The sequence below is a fragment of the Dama dama genome, chromosome 22 (assembly GCF_033118175.1).
Source record: "Dama dama isolate Ldn47 chromosome 22, ASM3311817v1, whole genome shotgun sequence".
NCBI lineage: Eukaryota > Metazoa > Chordata > Mammalia > Artiodactyla > Cervidae > Dama > Dama dama.
Window position 1 is genome coordinate 45,116,193 of NC_083702.1, and position 15,677 is coordinate 45,131,869.

The following is a 15,677-nucleotide window of genomic DNA, read 5'->3' on the forward strand; positions in this document are numbered from 1 at the left end:
CCCGGCCTCCCTCGGCCTCCGGGAGCGGAGGCGGCGGAGATTGCCGAGGGGCGCTGGCCCCGCCCCCTCCGCGGGCTCGGCCGCCACCGCCCCCTCTCCCCCAGCCACCCCGGCCTCCCGCGCGGGCTGGAGTCCCCGATCCCGGGCCCTCCCTCCTCCTTTCTCTCTCCCCGCCTTCCCGGTGCTGCCACAGTGGCGGGTCGGAGGATCTCGGCCAGTCAGCTCGTTCCGGCCTCCAGCCCCTCCTCCCCCCAAATAAACACCCCTCCCCAAGCCTCTGGAGCCCGGACCGCCCCCTTCCTCCCTCTGCCCGGCGTGTGGCGAGGGCCAGTGTGAGGGAGTGAGCGCGGGCCGGCGGGCCAGCTTCGTGAGTGAGCGAGGCGGGGGGCGCAGCGGGCCGGGCCGGGGGTCGCGTGTGCGCGTGGGGGCGCGAGCGAGTGCCCGTCGCGACCCGCCGGCGGCCCCGAGCCAGGGAGCCGACCAGCGAGAGACCAGAGGCTACCGCCCGCCGCCGCCGAAGGGGGCAGCGGGCCCGCGCGCGCGCGCGCGCGCACGTACGCACGCACGCGGGGGCGGGTGCAGGCGCGCGCCCGCCTGTCGCGACAGTCGGGGCCGAGGCCCAGGGGGAGGTGGCCTGTCGCGGGTCGCCCGGCTCCCGGAGGCGAGGGGGCCTCGGGCGGATGGCGGAAGGCGCCCAGCCGCAGCAGCCGCCTCAGCTTGGGCCCGGCGCCGCTGCCCGGGGGATGAAGCGGGAGTCAGAGCTGGAGCTGCCGGTGCCCGGAGGGGGAGGAGACGGAGCCGAGCCCGGCCTGAGCAAGCGGCCGCGTACCGAGGAGGCGGCGGCCGACGGCGGCGGGATGCAGGTGACCGCGCAGGGCAGGCGCCCAGTTACCGTGGCGGGGTGGGGGGGTGCGGCGGGAGCGGCGCGGGGCTGCGGGGCTTGGAGGGCGGAGGGCTGCCCGGGGTCCCGGCTTGGAGGTGGGAGGGGGCCGGTCGGGGCCTGCGTGGAAGGTGGGGTGAGCCCCGACTTGGAAGCTAAGGGTGCAGGAGGAGCCTGGTGTGCCCTGGAGGGTCCTGATCTCTGAGGGGCCGAGGGGGGCACGTAGCACGAATAGGTGTTGAGAGGAAATCGAACGTGCTTGAGATGGATTCCATTTCTTTACACCCTTCTTTAGTTCCTTGGCGGGGAGTGGAAGCCGAGAGATCCTGGTCCGTTGCCCGGAGAGCTGGGGACCGAATCGAAGACTGGGGGGGCGGGGGGTTGGGAGGGACAGTGGTGGGACACCTCCCCAAAAGAGGGAGTACCGTTTTTGGCAGCCCTGGACACACAACTGGGATGGAGAACGGGATCGGCATAGAAGGGAGGAGTGAAAAGCGAGAAAACTCCTCGAGAGCCCAAAGGGGATGTGGCTTAGGTTGTGGGTTAAATCAGTTACACGAGGAGTGTGAGAAGTACGAGGAGTTGGGTAGCGTTGTGGCTACACCGTGGTGCTCAAGCTCGTTAGCTTCGGGGAGCATCTGGTGAGCCTGGGGACACAGGACCTGGCCAGTTGTATCTTAGGACACTGACTAGATCTTTATTGTCCTGGAATATAAGAGAAAATTTATAGGACTGTTAGAAGATTGGATTCTGAATTGTGGACTCAAGGAGAAGCTGGTTGGTTTGGAAAGGGACTGGCAAATGTAGTGACCATGTCAGTTGACTTTGTAGTTGGGGGAAGAGCCTGAAGCCTTCCTTGATTTGATTTTAGATTTGGTCTCTGTTCAGAACATACTTGCTGTGAAATGGTGGGTTTCCCTACCAGCAGTCTGCCCAATTCTCTTAGCATCATAGAATATTAGAGAATCATCTGCCTGGAGTTCTTAACTTGGAGAGACTTGGAAGATTCTTCTGCAGAATAGTTTATGGATACTCTCTGGTGAGAGGGAGTCAATAGTTTTCATCTTTTCTATTCGAGTCCCAAAATGTTTCAACCTCATTAGGTAGATGAGGAATCAAAAAAGCTGGAGCAGACTAGTGACTTGCCTAGGGCTACCCAGTTAGCTGGTAGTGAAACTGGAGCTTGATGCCTGGACTTCTGATTCCTATTCCTGTGCTCTCTCCATTACAGCACTCTTGGAAATCTCTGCAGTGCTAAAAGACTTCCTGTGCACTGCTCTCGCTGCTTTTCAAGGCTCTGTCTGACTTCCTGTGTTAGAGACGGAGCTGTATTTAAGCCTGGCGTGTTTGCTCTGTGCTTCTTGGTCTCCCTTGCAGCGGCCACTCTATTACTTGTGTTGACTTGGGTAAAGTGACCCTCCTGGTGTTTATTTTTGAATTCTTTTGTTTCACTTGCCTGCTTTTGTTCTCCATTTGAACTCCCTCTGGCAGGGGGCTTGTGCGAAGTAAACACCCCGGGCCTTGGAAAAAATATAGAGGAATATAGGGAGACTTCAGGTGATCTGGGTCATCTGGAAGATGAGAGAAGATTGGGTTTGGGTGCTGGTGAGCATGTCCGCTTGGTGTGTGTATATATCTGTGTCCATTTATTGTTTCTGTCAATCACAGTTAATAGTGAGTCTCCTACTGCCTTCCCCCTCTTTCCTCCTGGGGCACATTATTTGCTGGTTGCCTTCAAATTGGCTGAGGATAGCAGTATTTGGAAATGGAGCAGTGGATAGGGACTTTGGAGTATGAAGAGGAAGCTGTGGATTAGGTCCTCTGGGTACAGATGGGCACCTTAGAACTATCCCACAGAGAATGCTTTTTTCACTCTGTGGATCTGTGGATCTTTATTTATTTTTCACTTTATGCATTCTCTTTGTTGTAGCACCAATACACCATGTCACACAGGTATTCACGTCATCATTGACTTAGCCCCCTGCCCGAAACAATCTGCATGGTTCTGGGAAAGTCCCTTTGGGGGCCTCTAGAGAGGCCTGGCGCGCTGTGATTCATGGGGTCGCAAACAGTTGGACACGACTGAGCGACTGAACTGATTACCATAGTTGTAAAATACAGTGTTTGTAAAGGATGATTTATAAGTTACCTCTAAAAAGATAGAGAAAGTTCCTTGACTTTAAAGAACTTGGTGTCTGCAATCTAGGTAGGGAGCCAGAATGGGTGAAAAGTTGGAAAAAAAAAAAAAGTGTGTGTATGTATTTGTGTCATATATATGTATGTATATTCTCTGTGTGTATATATATATATATATATATATATATATATATATATATATATGACTTTTTTGGTAAGTTCCAGAGGAACAAGAGTAGGGATGCCACAAGGCAGATTCTTGTCACAGGCTTTGCAAACTTTAAGACCAAAGTATGCTGAGGATTCGTGCCATTGGAGCCAGAAGCAAAAGATGGTTGTTCTTGCTGAAATGGTCAAGGAAGGCTTTATGGAGAAGTTGAAATTTGAGGTCTAATTGGGAGTAAAGGAAAAGTAATGTTCATGAAAAGATGAAATTTAAGCTTAGGTCACCTACATTTCTAGGACCTTCCTATCATTCTGATAATTATGATAGGATATTTAATATTCATTTAACTGCTGTTTATTGAGCAGCTGCTAAGTGCCAGGCCCTGTTTTAGAGCCTAGGAAATATAGTAGTAAACAAAACAAAGACTCCGCTCTCATGGAACTAAGATTCTAATTGAAAGAGACAGACAATAAAGAAATCCACTATTATTGGGTGACTTTAAGTGTTGAGAAGAAAAATGAAGCAGGGAAAGGCAGAAGAGTGGTGAAGAGGGTGGTTAGGGAAGGCCTCTGTGATGGGTGACCTTTGGGTGACCTGGGGGAATTTGACGGAAGGGGGTTCAGACAGAGGAACTGTGGGTGCAGAGGCATTGAGAGAGTACACTTGATGTGTTTGAGAACAAGAGACCAGTGGAGCTGGAGGAGAATGCAGGGGCGAAGCAGGTTTAGGAAGTGATATCAGTGGTGTAGACATGTCTATAGGTTCATGTAAATAGACATTTAAAAATTCTAGAGTAGCTTGCTTTTTGGTATATGGGTTTGTCTTGAAGCACTTGTTTTTTTTTTTTTTTTCTTATATCTTAGCACAAATGGCATTTCTTGTAGGTCATAGCTCCTTTTGGGAAGCCTTCCCTCCTGACAGCTTAATTCGCACCAGTCAGACCCACCTCTTGCCTCCTGTTGTATTGGTGGTTAATTATGCATCATCTTGTATTGTCTTCTCATTGTTTTATTCCTGTTTCCTTAGTGATACTGTAAGCTTCTAGAAGCCATGAACTATACTTTCTTTGTGTTTATCCTTTATAATACCTCACAGTTTTGAGTACATAGTAAGTGCTCATTGCCTGTTAAACTGAAGTTGAAATTTTGCCTTTTTAAAATAATTAAGGGATAGAAAGATAAAGAACATTACAGCATACTAACACATATATATGGAATTTAGAAAGATGGTAACGATAACCCTATATGCAAAACAGAAAAAGAGACACAGAAATACAGAACAGACTTTTGAACTCTGTGGGAGAAGGTGAGGGTGGGATATTTCAAAAGAACAGCATGTATACTATCTATGGTGAAACAGATCACCAGCCCAGGTGGGATGCATGAGACAAGTGCTCGGGCCTGGTGCACTGGGAAGACCCAGAGGAATCGGGGGGAGAGGGAGGTGGGAGGGGGGATCGGGATGGGGAATACGTGTAAATCTATGGCTGATTCATATCAATGTATGACAAAACCCACTGAAATGTTGTGAAGTAATTAGCCTCCAACTAATTAAAAAAAATATTCAATTCAAAAAAAAAATAAATAAAATAATTAAGGGATAGAAAAAATACCATAAAATTTAGGGGTGAGAGTACTTTCAGGAAATATCCTGACCTTTTGAGTGTCAAAGGATTAACCCATTTTCTAACAGAAGTCATTTGCTGGGGTTAATTTCCCAAGACCACAGACTAAATGGAGATACAGGTCTAAGCTGCAGATTCCAAGCTGAACCCTGATAAGTTATAGCCACTGAGCTTTTCGCGATAAATCATTACTTCCCAAAATGGAGCACTGGGGACATGAGAGAGTCTGTGGTGCTTATGTTATGATCCTTGTGCTAAGAAGGACCCCTGGGGTGGGGGGGAAGAGGGAGGGTCCCTCGTTTCTAGGCCAGTATCCAGAAGCTTTATGTGGGTGGCAGAGGAGTCGGCACAGCCCTAGAAACAGTTTAGAGAACCCTCAACTGCAGAGTAGGAGGGAAAAGACAAATTCCACCTGAAAATTGAAACACAGCTTGAGAAATATAGTGACTTGTTAAAGAGGGTATTTGGAAATACTGTACTCTAACCTGGTAGAAAGTTAAGTGAGTTATTAGAGATTTGTTTCACTTTAAGCAAGTCTGATATGTGTGAAAAACTGGGGCCTTATGAAACATACCAGGGAATGAATTCTTTTGGTCAGCTCCTCTAGTGAATATAAACAATTTGATGAGCAAAAATTCAGATTTTGATGCAGCTTTCTAGGAACTTAGAAAGTTCACCTTCATAAAGCAAGGTGCACCTTAATTATTATTTATAGCTTTCAGCAACATTCTTTATGATAGTGAAATGTCGGAATGTGGTTATTACATGGCTAACTGACTGCTTCTGACCATAGAATCATAACATAAGTCTAGTATAGCTAAGTGAGTTCAGAAGTTGTTCATGTTAGTTTTTGATTCTAGTAGTAGGAGGATTTTCTGGTCTCAGGGAAGGGTTTGCAGGTAGCTTGTAATTGCTTTGTAGATACTGCATTTCTTAGTTTATCTTTCAATTGCTCATTTCCGGGTTTCTTTCCTCCTAGGTGGAAGTCTCTTTGGACTTTGAGTGTCTGGTGCTGAAACTGAACATGGATGCTACCATTTGAGTAGACTTACCAATATGCTTTCTTTCCAAGTGATTTTGTGAACAGTCTCTCACTAAAATTACTGAATTTTTCATTTCTGCATGTCTTAGTCTGCTCAAGCAGACTGCAGACTGGGTGGCTTAAACAACAGGAATTTGTTTCTCACAGTTCTTGGGGCTGGAGGTCCAAGATGAAGGTGCTGGCAGATTTGGTGTCTGATGAGGGCTCTCTTCCTGGCTTGCAGACAGCTGCCTTCTTGCTGTGTGCTCACATGGCCTTTTCTCCATGTATGTTAGTGGACACACACACACACACACACACACACACACACACAGAGGGAGAGAGAATCTCCTTTTCATAAGGGCTCCCATCATGGGATGCAGTGGTGGTGGTGGGATCCTCCCCTTATGACCTAATCGCCTCTCAATGGCCCCTCCTCCAATTACCATCAGATTGTGGGCTTGGGCTTCAACATATTAGTTTGCGGAGAGGGGGAGGGGGAGGGGACACAGACATTCAGCCGGTAATATAGTCCCTAATTTACCACGAGAGTGGTAAGTATTGTAGTTGGAGAAACTGAGGTAGCACAGTCATGTAAAAATGACTAATTTTTTCCCCCCAGCCTCACAGGGCAGCTTGTGAGCGTATAACTGGGAATGTCTAAGAGGCAGAAAGATCTGAATTCAAAATAGAGTTATTCTGCAGGGTGACTCAAGAGGTTATCCTGAGTTGAATTTGTCTTCTAACTTCCTCTCCCATTTTTCTAGTCACTGTCTTTCTTTTTTTTTTTTTTCTTTCACACTGATACGTGAACACAGCAGAAGCTAACTAGAGGTTTAACTTTCATTTTGATATAAAGCAGACTGGTGCAGACAGGCCTCAAGATTATAGGGCTGAGAAAGAAATTCAGTGTACTGCTTGGTGTAAACAAGAATGTTGCTAGTGAATCTCTGGGTTGACATCTCTCAGGCCATCAGTCTGGTATCAGGCTTTAATGATTTATGGAAACAATGTGTGCTGTGCTTAGTCGCTCAGTCCTGTCTGGCTCATTGCGACCCCTTAGACTGCAGCCCGCCAGGCTCCTGTGTCCGTGGGGTTCTCCAGGCAAGAATCCTGGAGTGGTTTGCCATGCCCTCATCCAGGGGCTCTTCCCAACCCAGGTCTCCCACATTGTAGGCGGATTCTTTATCACCTGAGCCACCAGGGAAGCCCAAGAATACTGAAGTGGGTAGCTTACCCCTTCTCCAGGGGAACTCCAACCCAGGAATTGAACCAGGGTCTCCTGCATTGCAGGTGGATTCTTTACCAGCTGAGCTACCAGAGACAACCCAATAAAGCTGGTCGTTTTTGTGAGTGGACTTGTTTGAATTGTTTTTTCTTTACGTTTGTAAAGCTTAGTGCACATCTTTTTTTCTGGGGCTAATGTACCCTTCCTTTAAAGACAGGAGGGAAGAGCCCTCGAGATGATGGAAAGGAAATGGCAGTAGCTAGAGCGTGAGCAGACAGATGGAGGTGGGATGACTAGTGTGTGTGGTGTTTAGGTGGCCCCTATGAGTATCCAGTTTCCTATTCCTTGCCCCTCCAGCCCCAGTGCAGGCAGGCAGCTTACATGGCTAAGGTTTCATTATCTAATCCATCAAAGATCGGCTTGAATAAACCCATTGGCTAGCGCTGATCTAGTTAGGAGGGTAGTGCAAAGCCGCTTGAGCCAGGATTGGGGCAAATCGGATCAGAACTGCCTTGTGAATCCTGGACATATTTCTGTAATTTGGGTGGTAAATCGGTTTGGGAAATCACTTAGGAGCCAGAGCTCACCATCAGCCTGGAGTGTTTCCATATGTTGTCCTGGGGACCCTGAGGGGAAGTGGATGGAGGATTTGACACATTTCTCTGGAATATAGTCAGGTTGCTTTGATTATTTGAGTCTGAACACTTTTTGGTCTCTCATGCTCAGGAGTGACATTTTGGGAACATTTGGAGATTCCAGTTGTGATCACTCGATTGTGTCTTTTCTGAGTGATCCCTTCATCTGAGACTGAATTATGTGTGCTGCCTCTCAATTTTTAAAGGGGAGATGTTATCATTATTACCAACTTTGATATATCATTATGTTTGTTATCCATACATACTTGAAGTATGGTGTAGTGCAAGAAACACTATTTAGAATTTCATACATTGGGGTTTGAATCCTGGTTCTTCCCATTACCAGCCAGCTGAAATGACCTTTGGTAAGATATTTAGCATCTGAGCTCCTGTTTACACATCTGTGAACTGGAGGAATTACTGCATCCTCTCATGAGCTGCTGTAATCACAGACTGAGATTATTTAAAGTTCCCATCATGGAACCCATTAGTAAATGTTTATTTCTTGCCTCCTTTATAACCTGCTACACTGTATTCCACGAGTTCCTGCTCACTGCTCTATCAGCATGGAGTGGTTAACGTGCTTCTGATTGATTAAGTGATAGAGTTGGGAGCTACCTGAGATGAGCAGTGTACTAAACTGGGAAATCTAACTGGTTTGACGTGGGTGAAGAGGTGTATGAACCTGGTTGTGGTGGTCCCTCCAGTGAGAGGAAGAGGAGACATTCACTTCCTTGCTAAGGACTAAGAGGGCTCCTGCATGGGGTGTGTGGACATTTCAGGAATCTATGGGATCTTTCCTGGGAGTGTGGATGACAGAGGCACTGGCTGTTTTGACAGCACATGGGATGCAGGAGTGAAAATGTCATTTTGTGTTCCAGATTTTATAAGGTTTGTTGGTTCAATGTATTGCATCTAATAAATGGCATTTTGTTCTCATTTTTGTTTGTGGAAATTGAGCTAGGATGAGTTTGTCTCTTGTGCTCTCCTTCCAGTCTCTTCAAACCCACCTTTCTGACTATTAACATCGTTATCCATCTAAAAGAGCTTAAAATCATATGAGAGCTTATCAAATGGATAAGGTCCATACTCTTGTTTGGCCTGCCAGGTCCTTCTGGCCTGATTTGTGCCTTCCTTTTTAGCTCCTTTCTAGTCTGTGTCAAGGGACTGGTAGCTTCCTGAGCAGGCTGTGCCGCTCAGGCTCATTCATACCTCAGTGCTTTTATTTCTGTTCTTTCCGAAATTCCTACCTCACACCTCTCATCTCATCCATGAGGCTGTCTTCAGGAATAAGCTGGGATACTGATTCCTCCTGGATGCCTTTTGTCTATGCTTCATCCCTCCCGCATTCCTGCTGCTTTCCAGAAGGTCGCGTCCAGAGCTCTGTTCTAGGACTTTTTAGATTAACATTTGTTCAGCTGTCTGCCCCTCCCCCACCCCCCATCCCCCATCCCCCAGACTGTGTGATCAAGGGAGCCTTTGGGATCCATAGGATCTAGCACTGCCCTCATCTAACTAATCAAGAAACTGTCTTTCTTGTTGAACTGAACTTTGTCTTCCTGCTCCTCGGTTGGAGCCAGCAGATGGCTTTAATTATTTTTCCAGATTATCCCTGGGGGGTCTGGCCCTTGTTCTGCTCTCCAGCTCCTGCAAAGACTAGGTGTTGTGGGATTTGAGAATGGTGCCTGATCTTTCCATTGATATCAGGGTTAAAGGTGACTCTAGAGGGGGTGGAGTTTAACTGCTGAATGTGCCTGGTGGGCATGGCAACCTGACGTTAGGTTTCCTGTGCTCAGATATTAATTGAGAGCACGTGTGTATGTATGAAAAGGGCCTCTGTGACTGAGGAACTAGCGGAACCACGCGAGGACAGGGCAGTTAGAGCTAACCTCCTCTGGTTCATTGGAGCAGTCTGTTGACCTGCCCTTCAGTGGCGGCGCTGCTGAGAGCTTCTGGAGTGCTGTGGTTCAGATGTATTACCACCACTTGGGCCTAAGCCCATTTGATCAACTGTGGACCTTCACCTTTCCCTTCTCAACCAATGAATTTCATAAGCTCTTACAGCTTGTTTTTATGGATGCAGAAAAATATCTGAGACACCTCACAGAATGCACACTCTTTTTCAGATGGTTCATTGGATATGTTTAAAAACAGGGAAACTTAATACAGTTCTTGTAAATCTCAGCTTTGGAGACAGGTTCATAGAAGTATTTTGCAGGAATCTTTTCTCTCTGGCTCTCGTCATACCCACCTCCTTTCCTTCATCTTCTGATTTGTGCTCCTATTAATCTTCGCCTGTTCTCCAGCCTCGAGACTCCCCTTGCCAGTTTAGTTGGGGCCTCTTTAAAGGCGACATGGGCATACTTTATAGTGTTTCTGGTTGTTCAGATGCTGGGTGAATAAAGCAGATTCTAAAATGGGAATGAGAGCGAGAGCAACCAGTTATATCACTTCCTTCTAATGTGTTCTGCACATACGTGGCATCTAGAAATTTCAGTTGAGGATTTAAGGCACAGCACACATGATAAATACCACTTATGAAGTAGATGACAGTTTTGAATTGCCAAATGATAATGGTTGAGTAACTGCTTAAAAACCTATTTTCCCAAGGGTGGAAACCAAGCCTTTGAAGTTTAGGCTTCCACATGGGTGTGTTCAGCCACAATTCTTAGGTTTTTTTAGGGACCTAAGTCCCCAGATAATATCCTGGTATGTGGGATTTTTCCCGCAGAGAAGCTGGTTCCCTGGTTTCTCCTTTGCCAAGGGAAAGAGATTTTGCTCTGAGCACTGGATATTTTTTTCCAGGCATGTGGTTTTTGAGGAGGCACACTGTTTACTTTTCTTCAGGGCTGCATTGATTTTGTCAGATCCTAATTGTAAATACCACTAGCAAAGCATGATTTACTGTAAAGGGTGGGCAGGGGGGTACCCGAGGGACTCTCTCAGCTCTGGGGTTGGGGGCAGGGAGCAGGAGCCACGCCGGTAGGACTAGGGGAACTGCAGACATGGTCTGGGGGCACCGTGGGGTTTGCGTGTGGGCCCCAGTCGCTGCTTGAGTTGGAACACTTTTGAAGCCGAGGCTCACGGGAAGTTCTTCCAATTGCTTTATTTTGAGCAGCTTTTTCCTCCGCGTTGGCAGCTGTGTGGAGGAGGGGGCGTTAGCTCCTGTCAGCCAGGATGGTTTCCAGAGCAGACCCGTATGGATTTCATTTAAGCATTTATTTCAGGGGTATGTGGCTTGTCGGGAGTCAAGAGGACTTCGGTTCCATTTTCCTGGAAGTTGGTGGGCTTCTGTGAGCTGCTCTATTTATCTTGGACAGGGAGGCAAGTAGAAAAGCGGCTGTACAGTTAGCCCTTGTTACAGGAGCTTCGTTTCGTAGGTCATCCTCTTGGGGATTTTTGTACAGTCATATTTACAGCCTTAAGATTTTCTTTGCCTCTCCCCTCCCCCCTTTTCCTTCTGCAGTTGAGTGCTCCATAAAAATTCTGAGGAAGGTGGGTAATAATTTAGGGTGTTGCTGTTTAGTCTCTAAGTCGTGACCAACTCTTTGCTGCCCTGTGGACTGTAGCCCATCAGGCTCCCCTGTCCATGAGAATTTCCAGGCAAGAATACTGGACTGGGTTGCCATTTCCTTCTTTAGAGGATCTTTCTAACCCAGGGCTCAGATTCGCGTCTCCTACATTGGCAGGTAGATTCTTTACCACTGAGACACCAGAGAATTTGGGGTAGAAGACAAGAATTGTTTGGCTCCCTACCCCACCTCCCTTTCTTGCCCAGCCCTCCCCACCCCATCCTTTGCAAAAGAATCTGCAAAGGAGGTCGCTTATCCCTTAGTCAGACTGGCCCATCTCCTGATCCATCGGAATCTGTGGCTTTCACAGCTTTCACCTGCTATTTCTTGGTTTCCAGGGGGTGGGGTAGTAGGATCGTGATTTCAAAGCAAGAACTGGCAAAATGGGACGGTGTTTTTGTGGTGGCTCCCAGCACCTACAAAGCTGAGCTCATGGGCTTGCGCCTCATACTAACTTCCAGGAACACTGTCAGTGGCTGGCTTGATGGCCTTGGGGACTTTGTTGAAGCTTCAGGAAGTCTCCACAATGGCAGTCTCTCACAGTGGGAACATTGGCAAAGCTAAGGGGAGTTGGTATCGCTTGTTTTGAAAGTGTGACTGGTCTTCGACTGCCCGTCGCAGTGAGAGGGAAGAGGCGGCCTTGTCTGAAGAAGGGAGGGTTGTGCTCTACAGCCCTCACTTAGGTGGCCCGTCTCCTGTTTGTGTTTGCTGTCTCACGTCCAGACTTCATGGCGTATTTTGTATGTTGCATTTACACTTGAAGCCGTAGTCTGACTTTTAGTAAACTGATTTGGCTAACCTTGGTATCACCCTGGACTTGGAAGTGATGCTGGTCATATTTACCCATGAAATGTCTGCTTCAGGGCTTAGAGGTCACCGCTTCTGCCGGTGGCCTCCCCTCCCCAGCTCCGCTCGCTGTGCATTAGCGATACGTCTTTTGTCCCTGCTCTTGGTGTTACGGGTCTTTAGCTGCTTGTTGTGGCCTAAATAGATCTTTCTGCTGCAGCATTTTGGCTTGGAACTGACTGTGTTTTACAGTGTTGGAGATCAGTTGGCTAATTGGCATGTGGTGTCCACAAAGCAGAAGCCTTTCAAAGAGATACTTACCACGGACCATTTGTGATTTTTGTCAGTTATGTAAAAATGCTGTGATTAACCCATACCCATGTGTCCATGTGCATGAGCAGTCTTCCTTTATGCTTACTTGGCACTGCTCTCTCTAGCAGTAGTTTGGATTAAGTGTTCCCCAGTAGGCTTTGCATTTTAATCCTTGGAAGCCTGTTTCAAGAAACCTTTATATTTGATTTTCTTGAGGTTGGTGTAGGGGATCATTCACTCTTACTGAATTTTAGCTTCACTATGAATTGTTTTCTGCAGTGTTCATTTTAGGCAAATAGTAAATATTTCTTTGGTTTTACGGTATCCCAGAATTTGAAGAAACCTAAAAAAAAAAAAAAAAAGATTGATCCAACATCCTGTTTTAAGCAAGGAAATGGTCTACTTCATATTATCCCAAGCTGTTTTTTAATTGATTGTCCTTTGCGAAATGATAATTGGTGTCATTCTGACAAACATACACACAAAGTCATTTAACTTTGGAATAGAGTTAAACAAAATTTAAGCTATCTCATTTTGCTTTTCATAAGCAGATGTTGTGACTAAATTTATAGAAACATGTTCAGTGAAGCATCTTCCTCTCTTCCCTCTTCCCCTTGTTAGTCTCTTGTTATTCCACCCCCTTTCTTTTCACACAAGCACTAGTATACTCCATACATTCTTTTTGCACCTTTCTTTACTCTATCAGAGGGTTCTTTTTTAATTGTAACAGGGCTTATTAATATTTTCATTAATGATTTCTGAGTTTGTGTGTGTGATACTTAGGAAAGTTTTTCCCACTCCATGATTATAAAAACTAGAATGGACTTGCAGACAGAGAGACCTGAGTTGGAGCCCTAGCTTTTCCACATCACAGCTGTGTGATCTTGGTTAAGTGACTTTTCTTAGGCTCAGCTTTTTTGCTTATAAAATATGTTATAGAATTGGTATAAGAATTAAAAGAGATAATGTATGTAATGTGCTTAGTTCAGAGTCTGACACTGAGTAGGTGTATCTACCAAGCCCTGTTTTCTTATATCTCAGTACTTTTTTCACTTTCTTACAGGCAGGAAATTGAAATCTTAATCTTAATCTGTGTTTTCTTGGCTTCTCCATCAGTACCAGGGATATATTATAATAAGAATTTGGTAGATGTTATTTTTGGTTTTTTGCTTTTATTTTTTTGCCTTAAAGTTATCAGTCTCTATCTAGTTTTATTGCCGATCAAATAATGGGTGAACAATAGCTAAATCAGTGGATTGGTAATGGTGGATAGTTTGAAATCATGAGAGCTGAGGTCATCTCAAAGTTTCCTGGATCAGCTCTCTGCTTCAGTGAGATGAAGTAGAAGCTGTGCGCATTTTTATGGACAAGTTGTTTCAGGCTCAGAGGAGGTATGAGAGCGAGCAGTATGCTCAGATTTTCAGCTTTGGGACGAAGTGGAATCTTTCATTTCTTATGATTTTCTACTGTTTGGATGTGATTTCTCTGGGAGTTTCTTATATGGAGGGTTTTTTTCCATCATTTACATTTATTTTTTTAAACACATAGTGTATTCACATGGGTGATGATTCAAATTGTGCAAAGGTTGAAAAGGAAAAAATCTCTGCCTTTCCCAGCTACGTAGTTTCTCTCCTTGAAAGTAACCAATATGGTTAGTTATCTCAGTATCTGTCCAGAGATAGTACTTGCATAATATTTTCCCCATCCCCCCCATTTTAAAAACTCAAATGGTAGTGTTAATATTTATATACTTTTCCCTGAAGTATTTGGAGATCATTTTATATCAGCTTATATTGACATTTTTCTCCATTTGTTAGGTTTCTGGAATTAGGATTATTCTGTTCAGGTCTACTGAGATAACTATATCTAAATGTCTCTGGTAAGAATGACTCTGATTAGTATAGGATCTCATAAAGTCTGAGCCTGTGTTTTTATGGAATCACAGGGTTAGAGACCTAATGTGCATCTTCTTTCTTGTGAATACCCATAAATCCTTGATGGACGATACCATTTAAAGATGCTTGAGCACAAGGTAGGCATCCTCCTCTCTCCACCTGCCCATGTCAGCTACTCCTGGTCCTGTCTTTTTGTGGCTGTGGGGCCCATTTCGGGTCAGATGTTCCATGTGTCATTGAGTTAGTAATGATACTCTGGATCTGCCTTGAGTCATTGCATTTAAGCTTTAACTGCAAAGTGATTTTATTCATTATGACACCTTCTATATGAGACATATCCAAAATGCCCAGGGTTATCCTGATTGAATGTTACTGCTGTCAGGAGACTGTTCAGTGAACCAAGTTTGGTGCTGAATTGTGAGAAAGAAAGATTTGGTTCCTGATAGGTGTTTGCGTCTCAGCAGCCATAATTGCTGTTAGTTTCACTTCACTCTTCTGTTTATGGAAAGCTCAGGATTGAGGCAGTGCTCTTCATCCCTGGAATATGACCACTCTGTGACTAAGACTTAATGGGAGGTAAACAGATATGGGTCAACAAACAGGGCATATTTTTCTTTACTGGACAGTAGTGGATTCTGATTCAGATATAGAATTAAAGATTTCAAGCTAAGGCTTTGATTCTAGCTCGGTTAACCTGTATACATGTCTGCATTTAAAGATATGAACTAAAAACAATGCTTTTCAAAATTGGCTTCTGCAGTGGACCTTTGTCTCCACAAAAATATCATAGAGGAGGTCGCATTCCAGCTGTTTGGAGAATGAGGCTGGTGGGGATGTGTCTTGCATCCTAGATGAATGCTTACCTCCACTGTGTGGTTATGTTCATCTCACCATACAGTCTTTCTGTTCCTGAGGTCTCTGTGGCCAGCAGGGAAGGGGCACCAGATGCTGTGTTGATTCTCCTGTTCGCTTCTTCTTGCACACCTGGTGTAAGGTTTCCAGGCATTTGTGCAACCTGAGAGCAGAAAGCGCCCGTATTAGCAGTTGAGAGATGGGTTGGCAGGTGGTTCAAATTACTCCATGTTCCTGATAAGAGCCACTGATGCAGGCTGGTGGCTGCTGGGGGTGGGAGATGGACTGCCAGTGCCCTGTCCAGCAGGAATGGTGGTGTGGGTCTCTGGTTTTCTAGGACTCCAAGAAGGTACCCAGAGGCAGTTTGAGAGGTCTGGCTGGCATCTTGGGGAAGTAGCGCGATTAAAGGAAGCACATCTTGCCTCAGAGGAGATGGGTCTTAGGAAATGGTGGCTCCCAGCAGGAGCAGCACCAGCACTGAAAATATGAAGTGCAGGTTCAAGGAAGAGAGCGGTGATTTATTACTCCACCTCTGAACCCAAAACCCAGCTGAAGGGTTTATTGTCAGGT

At 46.0% G+C, this 15,677-nt stretch overlaps 1 protein-coding gene across 13 annotated transcripts in view; it reads left to right on the forward strand.

The window, feature by feature from the left end:
• The first annotated feature begins 642 nt into the window (after positions 1-642).
• Positions 643-15,677, forward strand: part of RBFOX2 (RNA binding fox-1 homolog 2) — a 289,064-nt gene continuing 274,029 nt past the window's right edge. For all 13 annotated transcript variants that reach the window (XR_009689794.1, XM_061125391.1, XM_061125396.1 and 10 more), the window contains exon 1: positions 643-863. Coding sequence is in view for 12 of the 13 variants with exons in the window: in XM_061125391.1 (XP_060981374.1) it covers positions 681-863 (183 nt within the window). In the remaining variant the exon portion in view is untranslated. The remainder of the gene's footprint in view (positions 864-15,677) is intronic.